Source organism: Dermochelys coriacea, chromosome 10 (assembly GCF_009764565.3).
Source record: "Dermochelys coriacea isolate rDerCor1 chromosome 10, rDerCor1.pri.v4, whole genome shotgun sequence".
Lineage (NCBI taxonomy): Eukaryota > Metazoa > Chordata > Testudines > Dermochelyidae > Dermochelys > Dermochelys coriacea.
This window is the reverse complement of record NC_050077.1, coordinates 65,787,953-65,807,885: the sequence shown is the minus strand read 5'-3', so window position 1 is coordinate 65,807,885 and position 19,933 is coordinate 65,787,953. Positions and strand designations below refer to the sequence as shown.

The window sequence follows — 19,933 nt, the reverse complement described above, 5'->3', positions numbered from 1 at the left end:
CCCATAGCAATGTGGGTGCTGAGCCCTTCTGTCATAGGCTCTCTCCCCTGCCATTTACCCTACAATTGTTCCCCAACCTGTAGGAGGGAACAATTGAGACCTCCTCAAAAAGAGAGAGGAAGCGTTAACCGGAGTCCAACACTGCTTAAAGAGTGGCTTTTCCTAACCCACAGAGCCTTCCCGAACCTAGGTATGTCTGTTGGGGGGAGGGTGGGGTGGGGAGGCTTTAGTAATTCTCAGGAAGGAAGGCAGAATGCTGAAAAAACCTGCTTCCACAGTCCCTTTGTGCTCCCTTCCCAGTGATGTTCACTTTACCTATCTTTATTAATGAAACCGGAGTTGAAGATTGGGCTCCAAATCAGTGCATTTTTGTGTAGAATCAGAATCCAGCTGTATTATAATACACTGTGCTGCATCTCCTTGAGGTAATGTCATTCTCTTTATCTAATTTAGTCACCTATATGGTGCCCATCAGCACAGGTTTTTGTTTTTAGCCAGATATAATAGCGTTTAAGAGTGGAGGTTCAAAAGGAAGAAAGGTGAGCATTTTAAGCAAAATCAAAAAGAAAGTAAGAGTGAATCTGCCTGTTGGTGCATTTCAGCATAGTGAAAGATGCCTGAAACTCAGTCTATTATCAAAACTGTATGGCTCTTCCAACTACCTGGAAATGTTACTTCACTGTAAAATGCTAGAATCCTATTTTAAAAACTAGATTTTTCAGATTTACTTTCCTTTTACTGACATAGTTTACACAAACAATCATCCCACCATTTGTGTTAAGTCATAGTAACGTGACATCTCTCTGGAATTTACCCCAAAATATTCTTTCTCGCTCAAAGCTAGAGCAATTGTTTGACATTTCAGGAGTAGTGCATTAAGTTACTCTATGTAAATAAACTCAAATTGTAATTTACATAGTTGGGTTGGTTTTTGGTTTTGGTTTTTTGGAAGGTCAGTAACTTTAGCTCTTTATTTTTTTGTGGGCGAGCCATACCTGTTTTCCAGCTCGCCTGTCACCCTCCAGGCAATGGCAGTGTTTTAAGTGGGGTTTCACTTGCTGCCTTGCAGATGTGGCAATACATTTAATAAACTTTTAAAAACTAAGTTAAAATTGGCACCTGTGTGGTTGAAGTGTTGCTGGAGGCCAGACCTAGGTATTGTTGTTTCCAAAGTGGCATTTTGGGTATTTTTCTCTTGCCATGTTACAGAAGAAAGATGCAGCATTTAATTGTTTGTACCTGAAATGTCAGATTTTAAAACTGGTGGTTTATTTTTTTTAATTGGACCATTAGGACTGTATTTTCAAATACAGCCACTGAATTTGCACCCACAATTATTTGCATATCTAGAATGAATACCTGGATTTCTTTTTTTTCCTGACATGGATCATTTAATATGACTGTAATCCTATTTGGTCCCACCTATACAAGTAAAAACCAAATTGTTGTAACCAAGTGCCCTTGCATAGATGTAATAGTTGTGGGGTGGGGAACTAACATAGCTCGTGTGAATAACTTTTGCATCTTTTCCTCCTTTTCAGTGAAAATAGAGATTTAAGAAATTTTATGAAATATTTTAAGTTTCTTTCCTTCCACCCCTACAATATCTCAGGTCGTCCAGTGTGACCCTCTGCATTATGTATATTGTTTAGATATATAGATCCAGCTTTTTAAAAATATTGCCCAATTTAGATATGAAGGCTTCTTATTGTTGGTTACTATGAATAATGGCCCTTTTAAGTGTGACCTTTATGTTGGTATGTGTTTTGGGAACACAAGAAGAATTTTACAATGAACAGTTATTTTATCATAATGATTCATTATTTAAAAACATCCAGCAAATATCTTAAGAAAATGTCCTAACACATAGTCAGTGGTCAGCATTATTTTGGGTGGGATTCTTAATTAACTAAGTTGCATTCCACACTATAGTTCTGGTGTCCATTTCAAAGAAGGCAATTGTTTCAGAATTGTTCTCAGTGGCATTCTTCACTGGGTTTTCTGCCAGTCAGGCAAGTTCTCCCACATTACTGGAGAGATGTGAAATGGCTAAGTTCGAAATAAGTCAACTTAACTTGGCAGAAATAAGCAAAAGAAATACAATAATGGGGAGGAATATAAACTTTGTTTTGTAAAGATGTGTAGATATACACTGAGTTAGACTGACTTTAGGAGAAATGAAATACATTACAGGTTATCTCTCTGTTTTTATCTGATACCCAGCTGTCTGTTAATGACTAAAGAAACTTGTTCAACTGCATCAACTGGATACTGTTAATATAACCTGCATAACAATACCATAGTCATTAAAAGAACAAACTTCATTGCATGGAAACATCCATTCACGTCTGGATCATAATCTTCATTAAATTGGCTAAATCCATTTTTCTGTCTCCCTTTTGTAAAAGAACCTAAAAAGATATTGTAGAAACAGTACCCTTTTCAGGCCACAAACACTTGGGTTAGCTCTACTGTTGACCCTTACTATTCTGGTGTCCCTACTGCACATTCCATTGAAAAACATTGTGGTGGGGGAGATGACCAAGGAAGCACCTTTGCAGAGTCTTTCATTAATCTCATTGAAGGTGTTGTTGGGAGGGGAGTCACAAAGGCTGCAGGTGCCAGGTGGAGAGGGTTTTTGTGAGGAAGGGGAGGGCCAACCCCTCCACTGCTCATTTGTGGTAAAATCCTGGCTCCACTGAAGTCAAGGGGGTTATGATTTCACTCTGCTCTGTTTCCCCAATCCCTATAGGAGCGATAGTCTTGTTGACTACCAACTCAGACAAGATTTAAGGCATGGAGCCTACGAAAATGCTGCATTAATTTAGGCATGGTTACCTCAGATATTTGCTGCTCCTAAGTCCAGCGGCTTAATGATTGTATACAGCAATCACATTAATAACATTATTAGTACTAATTATTACAATGCACCTAAGAGGTCCACTTTAGGGCCTCATTGTGCTAGGCGCTGTAATGGCATGTGATAGAGACAGTCCCAACCCCTCAAAGAGCTCAAAATCTTGATTAACTATCAGATTCAAAGGGTGAGGGGAGGATGAGACAACAGTACTGCAGGCATGTTTTCATGTAGAATACCTGTGCATGTAAGCAAGCCAGCTACTGAGATGTTATCAACTGGCAGTTCTAGAGACATCTATGCAGAAGTCTGGAATCTGTGTGATTTTGCTGATTCTTATGCCCGTGTGAAGTCTACTGAACTTATTTATTGTCTGCATAGTTGTAAAAGCCTACCCCTGGATAACCAATTTGCAAGATAAGATCTTAATGTACAATGTGATAGTCCATATGCAAAATGCCATACATTGTGTATTCCATTTTAAAGGTAAAATGTTGGATATAGATATGATAATACGCTGTTTTATGCATGGAAAGATGGAGTGCATCTGTTTGGTGAGTCCAAGCTACAAAACACTTGTCTAAAACAGTAAAATAGATTGGTATGTAGCAGGTGCAATTTAAATGAAGAATAAAAGAGCTAAAATAATAGTTGTATCTGGAAAGCTTTAGCAAAATAGCTTTGTGAAAATATTGTTGTTAGCTTTAATATTAACCTAATGTTGAAATTATGATGGAGGCTTGCTGTTTGTTCATTAAATATACCACTCATTTCTCACATGCTGTTCTATCAGATTCAGATCTGCCTGGGTTTTTATTAGTAAATGTAAAAATACTTTTGATTAGGAGTACTTGAGGATCCAGTAAATCTTAACACACCTTTTTTTTCTATGGTAGGTATTTGATCTCTTTATCACTCAGAATTATTTGTTTCCATTAGCATGCCTTAGTTGGGAGTGTTGACATTTTGCTACAAGTTTAAGTGGTAATTAACCAAACTATACCTTTTTTTTTCTAGCCTAATTTCTTTGCTACAAAAATATAAGGTGAATCAAATGTTCATATTAAACAAATTCTTGAAAGTGAACTTTTATAGCTCCATCTCATAGTCACACTCAGCAAATTATCAACTGTTAGCTCCTAATGCTGCAAAGACTGATGCACATGCTTAACTTTATGCCCTGTGAGTAGGCCCATGCTGATTTCATCTACACTGGATGCATCCGATGAAGTGAGCTGTAGCTCACGAAAGCTTATGCTCAAATAAATTTGTTAGTCTCTAAGGTGCCACAAGTACTCCTTTTCTTTTTGAGAATACAGACTAACACGGCTGCTACTCTACAACCTGTACCATTTTTAGCACTTGGTCAGGGAAATCTCTTACTAGCAATCATTGTATGCCATGGATCGAGATGCTAGAATCGACTGGTCTCAGCAATTAGGTGGCTTGGTGGAAGGCACTGTTGATATCTTGCATTAGACCAAAAGAGCTCAAGTTTGTGGGTTTTCAGGGCACAATGCAAGACCTATCACTTTTCAATAGGATTTAGCCTTATGGTTGCTTTGGTGACTGTAGTGGGAGAAGTCCAGTGCTCTGTAGTTCCATGGAATGTCTTAGTATTGCCAACACTACATAAGAAAGTTGCTGTAGTCACTTGTACAGAATTGTTAGCTTTCTTTGCCAAATCTGCCTTCTTACAATACAATGCAAAACTTTTTACTTTAGCATGTTTTCTTAAACTCTTTTACAAATATCATTTAAGTTAGGGACAGGAGAAGAGGATTTTAAGGGCAAAGGAAATACAAGGTGTCTGTGGTTTTGCTTTTTCTTCACACAGATAGCTTGGGGGAGGGGGAAGAGTGCAGCTGGGGATGGATAAACTATCCATCTGCAGCTGCACATAAATCTTTAACAGCTGCATGTTGCCCCTTTCTCTGTTACTGGATGAAATCTGACAAAAAATGTAGCACCTGCAAAGGGTTGGCTGTCCTGAAGAGTGAGATTCAACTTTCCAGGTTTCAGAGCAGCAGCGGTGTTAGTCTGTATTCGCAAAAAGAAAAGAAGTACTTGTGGCACCTTAGTGACTGACAAATTTATTTGAGCACAAGCTTTTGTGAGCTACAGCTCACTTCATCCAGGTTGTGTTTTAGGTCATTGCTTAAGACCAAGATTCTCATCTTTGTTCCTCAGGGACATCCCGTAGTCCAGGTTTTTAATCCAACCAGCATTTAATAGTTTGTTTGAAAATGTACAGTGCTTAATATTGCATATGAAACCTCTTAAATATCCTAATTCATACTAAAAACTAGGGCACGTGAGAATTCTATATGCAATGCAAACCAGTGGATTTTAATAAAAACAATTATTTGCTAGTTGGAACAAAAACCTGGATGGTTGGAGATCTCTGAGGACCTGAGTTGTTAATCCCCTGGTTGAGGCATACACTCAGTGGACAGGACAAGAGAAATATATAAAAGGTTTATCGAATGCATCCAATGAAGTGAGCTGTAGCTCACAAAAGCTTATGCTCAAATAAATTTGTTAGTCTGTAAGGTGCCACAAGTACTCCTTCTTTTTTTTATATAAAACGTTTATTTTTGAATAAACTTAACAAAAAAAACTCTCATCAATATAACAATGTTTGTTTTTCAGATCACCTTGTCATAATGATGATCCATTTGGAAAATACAATACACATTTGGTTTGTATATTATTGCTCATATTACATTTACAGCAAACTAAAATAAACAGATTCCAAAACAAATAAATGTGCAAAATATATTAATTTAAAATGAAATAATTAAAATAACCCAAACAATATATTGTGAATGTAAAAGTAAAGTAATTAAATTAATTTAAAGCTAACCAACAATATATAAAGGATTCAGATTCCACATTTATTTTAATATATCATTTGGTTTCACATTTTATTCATATGCTTTGTTATATTGACAAGTGGACGCTTTGCTGTTTTTTATAACTTCTTTTGGTGGCTTGAAACATAGCTCAGGATTTCTTAACTTCTATTAGATAATAGAGGGCAGGGTCCCATCTCATCCAAGATATGGTCTGAACATATGGTTGCCAGGTGTCTGGTTTTCAACCAGAACGCCTGGTCAAAAAGGGACCCTGGTGGCTCCGGTCAGCACTGCTGACTGGGCTGTTAAAAGTCCGGTCGGTGGTGCAGTGGGGCTAAGGCAGGCTCTCTTCGACTCCTGGAAGCAGCAGCAGCATGTCCCCCCTCTGGCTCCTAGGTGTAGGGGCAGCCCGGGGGCTCTCTGTGTTGCCCCTGCCCCAAGCACCAGCTCTGCAGCTCCCATTGGCCAGAAACTGGCCAATGGGAGCTGCGGGAGCAGCGCCTGCAGATGGGACAGTGCACAAAGATGTCCAGCCACGCCTCTGTGCATGAGTTGGGGGGGGGCAGGAGAAATGTGCCGCTGCTTCTGGGAGCTGCTTAAGGTAAGCGCAGCCCAGAGCCAGCACTCCCCTCCTGCCCTCCAAACCCCTTGATCCCACCCCAAACCTCTCATCCTTATCCCCAGCCCCACCCCAGAGCCTGTATCCCCAGCCAGAGCCCTCACCTCCCCATGCCCCAACCCTGATCCTTCTCTTGCCGTCTGAACCCCTCAGTCCCTGCCCAGAGCATCCTCCTGCACCCCAAATCCCATTCCCAGCCCCACCCCAGAGCCTACACCCCCAGCCGGAGCCCTCAACCCCTCCACCCTGTGCCCCAACCCTCTGCCTCAACCCAGAACCTGCTCCCACAATCCAAAACCCCCAGCCCAGAGCCCCCTCCTGCACCCCAAGCCCCCATCCAAGAACCCACACCCCCTTTCGCATCAAACCCCCTGTCTCAGCCCAGAGCCCCATCCCGCATCCTGAACTCCTCATTTCTGGCCCCACCCCAGAGCCCTCACCCCCTCCCACACCCCAACCCCAAGCCAGCCTGGTGAAAATGAGCGAGTGAGGGTAGGGAAAGTAAGCAGTTGGTGGGGGGGGGATGGAGTGAGCAGGGGCAGGGCAGGTTGTGAGGGCAAGGGTGTTTGGTTTTGTGTGAGTAGTAAGTTGGCAACCCTATCTGAATGGTGTCTTATTCTTCTGAACAAGACTGAACTCTCTCTCTCTCTCTCTCTCTCCTCCTGCATTTGAATAGAGTAAAACTAAGCCAAACCTGGCAACCCTGTCAGTCATTCATGTTTGTGTGTCTAGTACATGACTTAAAACATGAATAAAATCCAAAAATGACCTTACATCTAAGGTTGTTGCTTTATTTTTAAATTACCTGTCACCCTAGGTTGACTCAGCACTTGCCTCTCTACCAATTTTTGTGTAGAGAGGCAATGCTTTAAAGAGAGATTGCTCAATAATTAATAGTAGGTCTGTGGAGAGAAAAAAAGTGCACCAAAGACCAAATTCCAAGTTTTCCTACTAAAAATGTATGAAGATAAATGAGCAAAACCTATATACAAAATTCAAAGGCCATAAAAACTAAAAACTTTCACAGTGACGGGCTACTCCCCCCCCCTTTTTTTTTTAAGGACAATAGAATTTGCCTAATTTTAAGACTGTTTTAGAATGCAACCCTAACTATGCAGTTCTAACAATAGACCTTCACAATAACCTAGGTAGTAATAGTTGAAGGAAAGCAAAAACACACACCTTTTGAACACACATATATAACTTCAATGAGAGGGGCTGAATGCTCAACCCTTTAGAAAAAAGTTAAACCTTGTTTAGGAGCCAAAGCATGAATGTAGGAACCTATTTTTGAAATTCTTGGCCTCTGTATGTGTTGGGGTAAGACCTGAGAAATCTCCAGGTTTGTACATGAAAGTAGCAAAAATAGGAAGCAATACCAAAATGTCAGTTTTCTGCTCCATTAACTAGTGATTACTGTACTGACATTGACTAATGAAAATCAAGCTTGGTTTCTATCACCATTACACTCAACCCTTAATACCACAAAGTTTATACAGCTCCAGTAGCCTTTTTATGTGCGTCCAAATTAAAAGTTTGTGTCTCAAATGTGAGCTAAAGCAATTTCCTGTGACTAAGCAGACAGTTGGCCACAATATACATTCAGCCTTCATTCTTGTCTGACAATTTGTACCAGTGCAGATTTGTTTCCTTTCTTTAGGTGGAGATCTGTATATACAAACCTCCAGTCCATTTCAAATAAGGCACTGGAGTACTACCATAATACTTTTAATCACTTTCTAAGCAGTGAGCTGTAGCTCACAAAAGCTTATGCTCAAATAAATCTGTTCGTCTCTAAAGTGCCACAAGTACTCCTTTTCTTTTTTGCGAATACAAGACTAACATGGCTGCTACTCTGAAAAGTGTTTGCTATAGAGCAGATGATCACTTTGCAGACCTGCTCGTGGTAGTATGTGTCACTACACCCAGTATTACTGACTGAGTTAATTAGATAAAATAGAAAATTAAAAAGTCAGTATAATATAACCACTAGTTGCAGTTAGCTCATATACGATTATGAATGTGATACAGCCCAGAGCTGTCCAATTCAGCCTGTTAGCTCAAGTGGTAAAGGCTTGTAGTGTCAGTGCTGACGCACAAGTATTCAAGCCCTATTGTTAATGCAATCAGGAACTGTTACAATAACATTTGTATGTCTAGCTTACTTCTTCATGTGACTTGAGCTACAGTATCAGTTCCCACTTTCTAGGTTGGGGGGGGGGGGAGTTTTTTTTGGAGGGGCATGATATATAAGGTAAGCTGCCCTTCTTTGAGCTTGTACCTCTATTAACACCATTCATTTAAGCAATTTATAAACTTGGCCCCAAACCTGCAAACAAAAAATTAAACTTCTGCTTAAGTGTTTGAAGGATCAGGGGTTTGATGCCTTCACGTTACAGAGAATAACCCCAGAAACAACTTCGATTCAGTCACCAGTTAGAATAGGTGAGTGCTTCAATGAGTTAAACAATCCTCAGCGCCCCCGACAGATGGGTAAGTAGCGTACAGAGCTGACACGTGAGCCAAGGGGTCCTGGCGCCCAGTCCTGCGCTCTAACTACTAGGTCTCTTGGCCTCCAGCAGGCGCAGGCCAACAAAGCCACTTAGCCAACGCGTTGTGCACGGCTTGGGTCCGCCCGGCTTCCGTCTCAGGTGATGCCGCCCATCAGTGGCGCAGCCGGGAGCCGGTTTCCCTGTCAGTCGTGTCTCCGACATATGCAGGAGCGGCTCAGCGAGTCGGGCGGGGAAGGGAGAGGCACAGAGGAAGCGGCTCTGACTCCCCCCCGCTGACACACCCTGGCCTCCGTGCTGCCTCTGCGCTCGCCCGCTATCCCGTTCGGCCGCCCCTGGGAGCGGTCTGCTGCGGCGGCCCGGTGTTTACCCAGTTCTCAACGGGTAGCAGCCTCTGACGGCAAGCGAGGGGTCCTGGCTTCCGGGGATGTTAATACGCATGCGCAGAGCGTTGGCGCATGCTCAGGAACAGCAAAGTAGCTGATCCTGACGCTCCGCCGCCTCTCCCCAGCCCAGCTGGAGGGAGCCATGGACAAAGCCGACAAGGTAAGGGGGGGGGGCGGCGCTGGGCCCGGGGCGGCGAGCACGCGCGCTGTAAACAATGAGAGAGGTTGGAGGGGGGCTGAAGGGGTGTGCGCGAGCCGAGGGGTGCCGGGGCCGAGGAGCTCGCGGGTGTCAGACGGGGACGAAGAGGGGGCGGGGGGGGAGGTATCGGGGATTTGCGGCAGCCGGGAGACAGAGCTGTAAGTCGGAGGCGGGGGAGGGGGCAGTGGAGCTGCTCAGTTGAGGGGGGTTGGGGGGCAGCGGGCCTGCAGTCCAAGCAGCTGGGTTCCTGGGGCTCAGGAGATCTGTAACGGGGGTGTGTTTGTGTGTACGGGCATTGGGGAGGGCGGGTGTAAATGCTCTTTTCTCTCCCCCCTCCCCCTTAAACAATCTCAAACTCGACTTTAGTCTTGAAAAGTTATCTAGAAAACTAGAGCGAGCCGAGACGGGGAATGTCCTTTATTGGACCGGCTGCTGTTGACGGAAGAGAAAACTCGATCTTTTCATGTCTGTTTGGGGGTACGTTTCATTCGTAAACAGGGATCTTGGAGTGGGGATGACAACACACGCCTAACCCCCGCATACCCAGCCCCAGCCATCTTTCCCTCTGTTGGGCTGGAGAGGGTCTTGTGAAGTGTGTGTGTGTGTGTGGTGGGGGGAGGGGCGTTAAAATAGTCGCTGAAATACTGTAGGTCTGACCTTATTCCTTTTTTACCCACTTCCTATGTTAACTTGAAGTTTATGCAAGTCGATGTTGTTGTTTGTCATGTTCATAATGTTGTATCAAGATGTTGTGATGCGCCTTTCTGCTCTTTTGCCTGAGGTGTTTCAAGTTGCTGGGAGAATTGGAATAAGTGAGATTTCATTTGACCTATGCAAAATCAGCAGGAGAGACTTTTTTAAAAACATCCTCAAAATGAATAATGTGTCATTTCTCTAGTGTATGAAACATGTAGATTTGTTAAAATCATTGTTTGTGCCCTGAATGTTAGAAACTTACATCTACTCCATGAACAATCTAGCCCTGCCTGTCCTTAGTTTGTAGTAGATAAAAGGTTTAGATAGCACCTGGAACAATTTTAGCCTTCCTTCTCCCCCCATGTGTTTAACTGGAGGGCCACGGAATAATCAATTCACTTTGTTTTCAGGGTCTTTTCAAGTTGTTGTGAGATGAATGAAGGAGCCTTTAAAATCTCACTCAATCACAATTGTTTAATGTTTTGTTGATGTGAACACAGTAAAATCCTTCATCACAAGAAGACGATGATTTAAAAATCCAAAATTAAAGAGTTTCTCTATGTGAAACTTAATAAGATCTCTATTATTACTAAGCTGCTATTCAAGGAAATGTGTATTGAAAGTCCCTAATTGCAGGAATTCAAATATAGTCCAGTTATGACTTTCAGTTTTGAAAAATCTTCAGAAATTCTGGGGTTATCCTCTCAATTCACTTAATTCTAAACTTAAGTAATACAGTAGACCTTGAACAAAGGGTTATTTTTTAAGAATAATTGTTTCATTTTATGTATAGATTTTAAGGATGAATTAGTAAACAATGTCTATCTTCACAGCAGGCTGTGTGTTATGATGAGTAATAACTATCTGATTGCTTGAAGTTATGGAGAAAGGATGAAAAGATGACTCCGAAGACAGAAATAAAACAACTTTTTTTTTTTTTTTTTTACTAAAATTAAATTAGGCTATTCTGCCAAATTGGGAACTTTTTTTTTATGCATCTTGTTAATAATTTCATGTCTTTTGTTCACTTTAATTAGTATTGTGGTGCTATTGCGAAGTTTGTTGCTAGAACTCTTAATCACAGATAACTTCGCACATCCTAAGCATTTTTTTCCTGGCTCATGAGAGGACTAAAAATCACTATGGTTATTCACCCCATTAAGTAGTGAAGCTCCCAGTAATGGTTGTACCCTTTTTATGTAGTCCCTTTCATATCAGAAGAAGCACAACTGAGAGCTTTGGGGCAAGAACTGTCCTTTTTTTTTTTTTTTTTTTTTTGTCCTGTTTGTACAGTACTTAGAACAATGGGATCCTGATCCATTACTATGGTATAGTATGCTAGTGTGAATAATTGTGAGGTAACTTTCTGAAATACTGTAACTGTCTTGCTTCACATACTTTCTGATTAGCCAGTAGTAACCTGCATAGGAATACTCTGAACTAAGGTTCAAACTCAGTAAGTTTAATAAAAACATTAAAATGTGCTTTTATCAGTGTACAATAGTTTGTGTTTTATCACAGTTTTAAGGTGCTGGTGCGGGTCCTGGAAATTCTTTGATTTGCTCACCGTTCTCCTTAGTGGCATTGGACAACTGACAAATAGTGTAAAAGCCTACAGTCATGAGATGAAAGTGGTTAGGTAAATAATCTTTTGGGGGAGGGAGAAAGTAGCATTACAGTTTATTTGGGACTAACTAGAATAAAATCAACTTCTCATCTCATAGGAACAGTTAATCTGATTTAGAGTATAACTATGTCAGAAGAGTGAATGTTGTTGCATGTTATATGTATAATATATGAGGGGTGAAAAGGGATTGTCAGTGTTGACATAATTCATCTCTTTGCACAAAAACTTTTCTTGAACAAAGAGAGCCATCACACATCTTGTATTATTTTTTTGTCTACACTAACAAAACAACTTAGTGACAAAGAGTCTGTGGATTCCCCTTAGCTCCCCTCTAGCTAGGTTTATATCACTGTAATATCTGAGCCATTCTCTACTGTGGTTAAATAGTTTGGGTTACTAATATAGAGAGAGACATGTTACAGAAATTTGTTCTAAACCCCTTATTCTACCCTGGGATTTGTTGCGATTTCTGTAATGGGTGTTGGAATGGTTTGGTTCTGTCAGTGCCAGAAGTTAATGTGTTCAAGTGCAGTTAAATGGCGTGTTTGGATGGTGTCTATTGTCAACCATGGGTTATTTTCCTACTGTAGGCAAGGTCACACAAAGTTTTTTGCAGGTTTTCTGTGCAAGGGAGTGGTGGTAGGAAACAAGGAGAAGAGAAACAACTTGTGGGTTTTTTTTAATGAGGTATTACTATTTTCAGATTCAAAAATTAGGATGTGTTTATCCTAATAAATATCCGAAATCAGGTGGAATTGCAAAGCATCAATCACGGACATGTCCTAAGTTACAGTATTTGTTACTTAAAAACAGCCTATTTGTTGTCTGCTTGAACAAAGTGCAAGGAAAGTAGTGCCAACAGATACGCCTCTACCCCGATATAATGTAGTCCTAGGGAGCCAAAAAATCTTACCGTCTTATAGGTGAGACAATGTTATATCAGGATAGGGAGAGGAACCGCTCGCTGCCCCAGCTCACCTCCACCTCCTCCCCTGAGCGTGCCGCTGCGACTCCACTTCTCCCTCCCTCCCCCTCCAGGCTTGCTGCGCCAATCAGCTGTTTGACGCGGGAAGCCTGAAAGGAAGGGGGTGGGGAGGGGGAGGAGCGGCGGCGGCGCACTCGGGAGGAGGTGGAGTGGAGGTGAGCTGAGGCAGGGTGCGGTTCCTCTTCTTCCCGCTCGTGGGAGGAGGTGGAGGGGAGGTGAGCTGGGCCGGGGTGGGGGCACAGCAAGTGTAGGGGGGGTGCAGAGGAACCGCTTGTGGTAACATGAATTCGGCTTTAACAAGGTAAAGCAGCCCTGCTCCCCAGAGCGCTGCTTTACTGCATTATATCTGAATTCATGTTATATCGGACCACATTATATCGGGATAGAGGTGTAGTTATGGTTTTATTATGGTGCTGAGTGCTTATTACCCAAGTAATTTGGATGTAGGTGTGCTGTTTTTGTTTTGTCCAATTTCTCCAATTGTATTTCTCTCTTTTGAGGATATGAACATTGGGAGATTTGTCTATTATAGTGGAAAAAGAAGAGTTAGGCTAAACTCCAAGTTACACACACACTCTCTTCTTAAACTTTGAAGTCACTTAAGGATAATACAAAGCTGTCCTTGCCAGAAAGATGTTTTATGTAAGGATTCTTATTTTCATATGATTGAACTATAACCAGAACAAGGTCTTCAGTGTGTTTTTAAAAGAGAGTCAAATTGTTTTGCAACGATAGATATGCATGTCCATAAGTCTTCTAGTGGCTATTAGACAAATTTATTGTTGACCAATGGGAAAAGTCCCACTTATGTAATGCTTTGTACTAATGCCTTTCCTGCAAAAATCTCAAAGCACTTTTATAATATTAAAGTTTACAATATGCATGTGAGGGGTGTGTATGTGCATATATGTACGTATGTTCATTTTACTGGTGAGTAGACATGAGGCACATAGAAGTTAAGTGATTTCCCCAAGGTCACTCTCCAAGTCAATGAAAGCTTGGAAAAGAAACCAGTCCTGATTTCCCATTCCTTCCTCAACTGCTATGTTACATTACCTTTCCCAATGTATAAGTCCCTTTACTTTCAGGGGTTTTTTTGTTTTTTTAATTTTCTCAGGAATTTATCAGTGTTTGTTTACAGAAATTTAAAATTAAGTGAAAATCAGTGCAAAAAATTAACTTCACGGTTTTCTGAGTAATACCAGAGTTAATGCTGAGAGATGGGAGGACAGAAAAAAGCAACAAATAGAGAAAGGTAAGAGTACTAAAAGATAAAGTAGTTTAATGTTGCGGTTTATTAATGAACCGTACATTAACAGAATGTACATAGATACGCGCGCACACACATTGCCTTACTTTGACAGCTTCTTCTTTGTGCTTTTAGAATAACATTATTAACATCATCACATCTACTTAATGTAATGTATTGAATTTTTCTTAACATAATCAGTATTTTCATGTACCTGAGTGGCCCAAAATTTTGGTAAAAATTAATTAAAAAAACAAATTATAGCTTTTGTAAAACCTGGGAATTTATCAGTGTGTGAATCTGACTATCATGGGTAATTACTGTTTCTTTTTCTCTGTGTTGCTTTTTGGAAGACCCACACAACTGAGGAAAAATTGACTGGGCTACACTTAGCATAAAATAATCACACTTGAAAAACACAAATGTTTTCCTCTGATCTTTCGATTATGGTAATCTAAGTATTCAGATTTTTTGTTTTGTTCATCTATGGATCCTGGCTAAAATATGAATTTTAAATTGAGTGTCCCTTTAAAATAATCCTCCTGCAAAATAGTATGTTTCTTATTTTCAAGAGACAAGGTGGGTGAGGTAATATCTGTTAGACCAAATTCTGTTGGTGAGAGAGACAAGCTTTCAAGCCCCACAGACCTCTTTTTTTTTTTTTTTTTTTAGGTCTGGAGAAGGAATCAGAGTATCTGAGAAGTTGGTCTCATAATAAAAGACATTACCTCACCCACCTTGACAATAAAAGACATTACCTCACCTACTGTGTGTGTTTCAAAGAAATATGTAGCATCTCGGCCTTAATGCTATCTTGCCATTATTGCATATATAACTGGCTTTCATCATAAACAGGTGGGGATTATTATGTCAACTAAAGAAAATCTTTCCAACCAAAGCATACCAATTGCAAAATCATGACAGGTTAAGATTAGATTTTCACCTGTTCTAAAATACTCAGTGAATGGGTAGCAAATTAAACTTTCAACTTTGTGTGAAGCTTGTGCTGTGATAAAACAAGCAGTCTTGAACTTATACTTGAATATGAATTTCAAATATATTTTCGTTCTGCAGTCATAAACCATTACACTCTACTGTATTTTATTTGGATCTAGTACCTTTAAGGATGTATAATGGTGGAAGATCTGTAGGGGGAAAAATAAGTTCACACAACATTGAATGGAGACCAGTGTACCTGAGCATGATAGTGCTATATTGGAACTACAATTTTAAATGTGTCAGAGTATGATTATATTTCAGACAGTATTACAAGGGCTGTTTCTGATGTTATCCAGTTAGGTTGCATATTTACTGTTCCTTGAATACATGCCACTTAGAAGTCAAATAATTATAGTAACACTGGTTTCTGTGTTTGCAAAGTTGGTCTTAAAATAGATGAAGTGTGTGACTTGTCTGCATATTTAAGTTTATGGAAGATTTGAAACACAAGATTCAGGAGCAAAATTGGAAAAACTGCTTTAAAAATTATATAATCTATGTTGTTGCCCTACTATGTTTTGCAACTAGACTTCTTGTTTCCAGGCTTTAAATAGTAAAATAATCAGCTTTATTCTGTTTTTCTGAAATGTAGCCTATGCATCTGTTTTCTCACATTGTAGGTGGTGAAAAAATATCTGAGTCCTAACATTGCTTTCCTAGATAGAAAACAAGAGATCCTATTTTAATGGGTAATATTGAATGCCATTACATTACAATGAACAAACTTTTCTAAGATTGAACATACAGTGCTATAACTATAGGATAAAGTTTACCAGTCTGGTCCTGCTAGTGTCATCTTCTGTCTTTGCAGCTGTTGATGACTACAATATCTCTTTTATAGAAGACAAAGGGTCACTTCAGTATTTATGCCATCTTGTTAGAGTTGTAATTGTTGGACTGAAATATATAATGAGCTACTGCATAATGTTTTGTAAGTTAAAACTGAACATCAATATGAAGGGCAAAACTCTCTTCCCTATAATATTAAGACATGTATTACAGTATTGACAACCTCAAAGGTTTAAAAATCCTGAGCTAGAACCCCCCAAAATCATGAGAATTTGTTAGAGAAAGGAGATTGTGTATTTGGTCTTCCTTTTGACACAAAAATTGGAGAAGAGGTAAATAATGAAGACAGACTGCAATCTGGATCACTTGGTAAAATGAGCCAAAGCATACCATATGTGTTTTAATATGGGTAGATATATACATCTAGGAACAAAGAACGTAGGCTCTACTTGCAGGGTAGAGGACTCTCTATTCTGGGAAACAGTGACTCTGAAAAAGATGTAGGGGGTTATGGTGGATAATCAGCTGAAGATGAACTCGCAGTGTGATTTGATCCTGAGATGCATAAACAGCTGAATCTTCAGTAGGAGTAGAGAGGTTATTTTACTTCTGTATTTGGCACTGTTATGACTACTGCTGAAATACTGTGTCCTGTTCTGGTGCCCCCTATTCAAGAAGGATATTGATAAATTGGGGGCCAGCGGGGGGGGGAGGGGGTGTCAGAGAAGAGCCATGAGAATGATTAAAGGATTAGAAAACATGATAGACTCAAAGAGCTAATAAGAATATAACGGTAGGGATCTATTATCGACCACCTGACCAGGACAGTGATGGTGATGATGAAATGCAAAGGGAGATTAAAGAGGCTATCAAAATTAAAAACTCACTAATTTCTTTTTCAGAATAGTGACCATAATATAACATCATTTAACGTTCCTGTGGTGGGAAGAACACCGCAACAGCCCAACACTGAGGCATTTAATTTCAGAAAGGGGAACTATGCAAAAATGAGGAGGTTAGTTAAACAGAAATTAAAAGGTACAGTGACTAGAGTGAAATCCTTGCAAGCTGCATGGACACTTTTCAAAGACACCATAATAAAGGCACTAGATCATTACCTGTTAGGTTCACTTCCTCTGGGACACCTGGCATTGGCCACTGTCGGTAGACAGGATACTGGGCTGGATGGATCTTTGGTATGACCCAGTATGGCCATTCTTATGCTCATTTTGATAACTCTTAATCGTCTTTTTGTTTTATTACAGTCTATAAGTATCTACAAGAGGAACAAATATTTAATGATGATCTCTTCCATCTAGCAGAAAATGGTACAACATGATCCAGTGACTGGAAGTTAAAACTAGACAAGTTCAGAGTGGAAATAAGGCATAATTTGTTGACAGTGAGGTTAATTAACCATTGGAACAGTTTACCAAGGGTTGTGGTGGATTATTCATCATTGACCATTTTTAAATTAAAAAATGCATGCTTTTCTAAAAGATATGTCTTAGGAATTATTTGCGGGGATTTCTGTGGCCTGTATTATACACAAAGTCAGACTAGATGATCACAATGGTCCCTTCTGGCCTTGTAATCTATGAACTCAGAGTAATTGTACAGATGCCATAACAGATAAAGATAATCTCAGTGAATTGGAGACAGACTACAGAATGCAGAGCCCTCTTTACAGGAAATCCTAAACTCTTGCCTTAGTCAATGATGTCTCATCATCTATTTTTGATTGTTACATTTGATCTTAAAGACTATGCCATGATCAAATGAATCATGAAAAGTGGTGGAGTTTGGAGAAGGAAGGATAAAGAGAAGAGTCATTTTTATGACAGAGTTATACAGTGACCTGACATCAAGTAATGATCTCTGTATTTCCCCACACATTCCCTAAAACCCTGTTGGGAACACAGTCTCAGCCTGATAAGACATTGGACTTCAGACACCTCACAGTTGTACAGATGAGAGAGGCAGTGGCCAACGGTCCTAAAAAAACTGATCTTCTCCATGCTTGAAAAGCATTCTTGGAAGTGCATTGCATTACAGAAGCTTACTCATTCCAGAATTCCTATCTAGGATACTTCCACAAAATACTTAGTTCTTTCTCCTGTCTCACTTTGTTTGCCATTAGGTTGATCAGAAGGCCACCTGGTTGTTTAAAAACAGAGAAATGTGGTGCAAATTCATGAGGGCAATTTTAACATTATGACATTACTGATATGAAGTATTGCCCAATCTGGATGACAAATAACTGGAAAGCCTATTTACGGTCCTGGTCAGTACTTGTGTATTGCATAATAACTGGGCCAAAACTGTCTCGTATTGCTAGGAAGAAATAGAACTGGGATAACCATTTGGAAGTTCTTCAGCCATTCATGAACAATACCACATTTGTATATCTAAACAGCTTGGTCTGACTTTATAGAAACGGGTTAGCTGTATATGAGCGGAAATTGCTATGGCCAAGAGAGCTACTGTTTGTTCATGAGCACTTCTCCCATTTTTGTTTTTGGGCAAATCCTGAGTTGGAGCTATTATGGTGCAAATACTTGTTAATTAATTAGGTCCTTTTGGACTATCATAAAAACTAAGAATTAATTCAGAATAGAAGGATTTGTGTGAATCTCTGTCTGAGGTACTTATATCTCCCATTAATATGTTATCTGAGCACAATTTTTAATGGATTTACCCTCACCACACCTCTGTGAGGCAGGGAAGTGTTATCAATTTTATAGATGGGGAACTGAGCCACTGGGCTACTAATTGGCATTCCCAGTGTCACACAGGAAGTCTCAAGTTGGGAGGAAATTTAACTTGGTTCTTCCAAGTCCCATGTGAGTGACCTAACTACTGTACCATTTTTCCTCTGCATGAAGCTTTGTGAGTTGTAGTGAAGTTGCTAAGGATGATTCTCGTTAGTTATTTAGTTGCCAAAAGTGCAGTTGATTAGCACAAAGGTACTTGCTCTACTGTGATGCAGACTTTAGTGGATCACATGTTGTAGATTTTATATATTAATGTGCTATAAGTGAGCAAAGTTCATAATGTAATAAGCATTTTTGAGAACTATTAGTAGTTACTGGATGATAGGTAGTCTGGTCATGTTCTGAAACACTACCACATGGTTTTCCATTTCTAGTTGGCTTCCTTTTTTTGTAGTTGAAGTAGTCACAGTTGTATCCTCCTCCTGTATTTCCTGCTAAAACTTCAAGAGCTACCATCGTACTATCACCTTAACCATACACTTTTAATGTTTACCTGTCTTTACAGCAGACTAGGTTTTCTTGGATGATGCATTAGTTCTTTCTCAGTGCATAACTCTATTGCAAAGGGATTGAAGAGAGGGAAGTTCTTCCAGAAATGCAGTTTGGTAGATGCAACACTTCACTTTATTGTTGCTTCCATTATTTAACTTTTCCTTAGTTTTTAAGTACTCTTAATGTCGCTTTCATTTCTAAACTAGTAAACTTCATCTATACTGCTTGTCTGACTTGGTTTCTTCTTTTGCTTTTCGGATAGTCTTTTAGTAAATGTTGCTATATAGTATATATGTTAATATATACAATAACAAAGATGTGAAAACTTAATCCTTGCAACTGTCCCACTGCAAGTGGTCACTTGGTCCTAGTCACATTTCATTTGGAAAACTCTATAAAAAGTGTAGAATGCAGGGAACAGAGCACTGCTTATTACACATGATGTACTACGTTGCAGGGTTGCCAGCTACTGGAAGAGTGGAAATTAAGACCAATTAAATTCCTTTGGTTGGCATCACTGGAGTTCTTGTCTGCATTGGGGATAAAGTAGGCTTAGAAATCCACATTCCACAAACAACCAAATTTGAGTCTTCCCCTGAATATAACTAGAGTATAGGTATCTGTCTCACTTCAGCAGCCTCTGACAGTGTATTAAGTATGGGTGCAAGGTGATCTTTTTTTCAACTCAAAGTGAAATCATTACAGCCCAACTTTTTTTGGCTCAGTGTAAAAGGGGCTAAATTGTTTAGCAGACCTTTTAGATTAGTCATTTTGGGGCTCTTGTTTTTCAAAATAATTTTGAAAAGACAGTGTGACAAAATTCATTTTTATTTATGTGGTAACTTTGATCTAATATTCATAGCAAAATTTGTTAATGTTCTTGAAACACAAAA

The 19,933-nt window shown here is 39.9% G+C and overlaps 1 protein-coding gene across 1 annotated transcript in view; it reads left to right on the top strand.

Annotated features, from left to right (window-relative positions):
* Nucleotides 1–8,580: 8,580 nt before the first annotated feature.
* The window catches only part of SECISBP2L (SECIS binding protein 2 like), a 55,412-nt gene continuing 44,059 nt past the window's right edge, over nt 8,581–19,933 (top strand). The window contains 2 exon segments of the mRNA XM_038418436.2: nt 8,581–9,365; nt 9,367–9,390. Coding sequence (XP_038274364.2) covers nt 9,303–9,365; nt 9,367–9,390 — 87 coding nt within the window. The 5' untranslated portion in view covers nt 8,581–9,302.